A 2,664-nucleotide genomic window follows, 5' to 3' on the forward strand; every position below is an offset into this window, starting at 1 on the left:
ACACAAGCAGCTCCGGACAACTCTAAACTACATCCTGCTGACCCTGGCGGTCGCCAACCTCTTCATGGTCTGTGGAGGCTTCACCACCACCATGTACACCTCGATGAATGGGTACTTTGTCTTTGGAGTAACAGGCTGCTACCTCGAAGGCTTCTTTGCCACACTGGGCGGTAAGTTTTCCTGTCCACCAGGAATTGCCCTGGATTTTAGGAGTGGGAGAGAAGACACACAGATAATCTTGGAAAAATATGGTACCTGGAAGGTCCTTGGTCTGCCACTGATGTGGGCCAAGGCCATTGCTGTGTTTCCAGGTGGGAGGTGACAAAAGTGACAAGTGGCACATTTTTATTAACCTGCCTTTGAAAGCCACTTGCTCAGAATCCTGAGAACCACAATGCAGCAAGGAAAAGCAGCCAGGAGCAGATTTTGCACTTACTGGATTTGCACATCTCCTTGGCTCACTTTCTGACTCCAGAGATGACAATTTTGTTCCTCCCACTTTGCAGGGCTGAATCTGACGTTGGCTCTGGTGTGGTGCACAGCAGCATGGGTGAGCAAAGCTGGCTCTCCCCATGCCAGCCAGGCTTGCACCCAAACAGATGTTAAACAAAAATCATGTGTCTAAAAGTGCCCTCCCCACTTGGCTCAGCCTTCAGCCTCAGCTGCTGTTCTACTGGTTTGGTCCTTGTGGCACCAGTTTCCCGGGAAGCTCTGGGTAGTGAGGGGAAATCCTGGGATGACAGGCACTTGATGCATCTCAGAGTGTGACCACAGGCTGCAGGACTGCCTGGGATGAGTGGTGGGATCCAACCATGGATCTCAAAACACAGCAGCAAAGTGGTTCCTGTGGGTCAGCAGTACAGTAGGAGGGTTCTCCTCACGCTGTCCTGCCACATCTGCACTTGACCTTTGTTCGTTTCTCTTTCTGAGCTCTTGGTGGAGATTTACCTGCTTCCAGGGGTTGTCCTCAGGAGCATCAGTCCGAGGAGGCCTCATGCTGCCATCAAGGCATTTTACTCTTCCTGCAGCTCAAGCCCTTGCATTCCTCTCCCTCCCTCTCCCTGGTGCAGGTGAAATTGCTCTGTGGTCTCTGGTGGTCCTGGCTATCGAAAGATACGTAGTGATCTGCAAGCCCATGAGCAACTTCCGCTTCGGGGAGAACCACGCGTTCCTGGGCGTTGCCTTCACCTGGATCATGGCCCTGGCGTGTGCGGCTCCGCCGCTCTTCGGCTGGTCCAGGTAGGGAGGGAGCTGGGCCTGCTGCTGGGCCCTGGCTCCTCGGTGTCTCCTCTGCTGGGCACTCACCGTGCTCACCCTACAGGTACATCCCCGAGGGCATGCAGTGCTCGTGTGGGATCGACTACTACACTCTGAAGCCAGAGATTAACAACGAATCTTTCGTCATCTACATGTTCGTTGTTCATTTCATGACTCCTCTGACGATCGTGTTCTTCTGCTATGGGAACCTGGTTTGCACTGTCAAGGAGGTGAGTACCTGCCAGTGGTGGTGGGTCAGGGCCACCCCCAGGGATGGGACAGGGCCCAGGCTCCAAACTGGTGGCAGGGAGGGCCCTCCAGGGGCCAGGTTGGCCCTCCAAAGTGGGAAATAGCAAACTCCAGATGTGCAGCTCAAGTGCCATGAGCCCTGACCCTGCATCCCTGTGGGTGCTGCTCTCCCCTGCTCCATCACATCTCCTTCCCTTCTGCCCACAGGCTGCTGCCCAGCAGCAGGAGTCTGCCACCACCCAGAAGGCAGAGAAAGAAGTGACCCGCATGGTCATCATCATGGTCATCGCCTTCCTGATCTGCTGGGTCCCCTACGCCAGTGTCGCGTTCTACATCTTCACCAACCAGGGGTCAGACTTCGGGCCCATCTTCATGACCATCCCAGCCTTCTTCGCCAAGAGCTCTGCCATCTACAACCCTGTGATCTACATCGTAATGAACAAACAGGTAGCTGCAGGGTGCTGCACAGCTCCTTCCTTGTGCTCCACTTCTGACAGCTGGCAGAGAGCTGTGGCCTCTCCAGGTGCCAGGGTGGGGGAGTTGTTTCCAGGTGATCTCGTCCTGCACATGGGAGGGTGACTGTGCAGCTCATCCTTGGTGGGTCGATGGAGGAGCTGGCGCTGCAGCAGGCAGGGCTGGCAGCAGGAGGGGTGGGCAGCAGGGCAGGAGACTTCATCAGCTTGGTGCCTCCTGCCCTGCAATGCTCTGCTGGGCTTGGAGCAGCCCTGCAGCTGGAGCTGCCTGCTGTCCACCTGCCTTACCTTGGCTTTCCCTGTCTCCCAGTTCCGTAACTGCATGATCACAACCCTCTGCTGCGGCAAGAACCCCCTGGGCGATGAGGACACGTCTGCTGGAAAGACAGAGACCACCACCGTCTCCACCAGCCAGGTCTCTCCTGCATAGGCCCCACCAGTCCCTGGGGTGTGTGTCACTGCCCTGGGAGCACAACTTGAGCCCCACCACTGCCACCACCTGCCCCACTTCACCACGGCCAAGGTCCTGTGGAGTGGGCTCCTCTCTCCTGGCACTAGGAACCCTGGGAATGAGGCTGAAAATACATACACATTTTGTAATTAAAATGCAAAGGCTTAGCTCCTCTGGTGTGAATCTGTGAGTTTCTGTCAACTTGCTGAGATCTCGTGCCCCTGCTCTGAGTGC

At 56.0% G+C, this 2,664-nt stretch overlaps 1 protein-coding gene across 1 annotated transcript in view; it reads left to right on the forward strand.

Moving 5' to 3' along the window:
* The window catches only part of RHO (rhodopsin), a gene marked incomplete at its 3' end in the record, with an annotated part of 2,601 nt that extends 174 nt beyond the window's left edge, over positions 1–2,427 (forward strand). Inside the window, 5 exon segments of the mRNA XM_009080508.1 lie at positions 8–170; positions 1,071–1,239; positions 1,322–1,487; positions 1,714–1,953; positions 2,290–2,427. Of these exon segments, the coding sequence (XP_009078756.1) occupies positions 8–170; positions 1,071–1,239; positions 1,322–1,487; positions 1,714–1,953; positions 2,290–2,427 (876 nt within the window).
* Between the last annotated feature and the right edge of the window lie 237 nt (positions 2,428–2,664).

The sequence above is a fragment of the Acanthisitta chloris genome, unplaced genomic scaffold, assembly GCF_000695815.1.
Source record: "Acanthisitta chloris isolate BGI_N310 unplaced genomic scaffold, ASM69581v1 scaffold9320, whole genome shotgun sequence".
Taxonomy (NCBI): Eukaryota; Metazoa; Chordata; class Aves; order Passeriformes; family Acanthisittidae; genus Acanthisitta; species Acanthisitta chloris.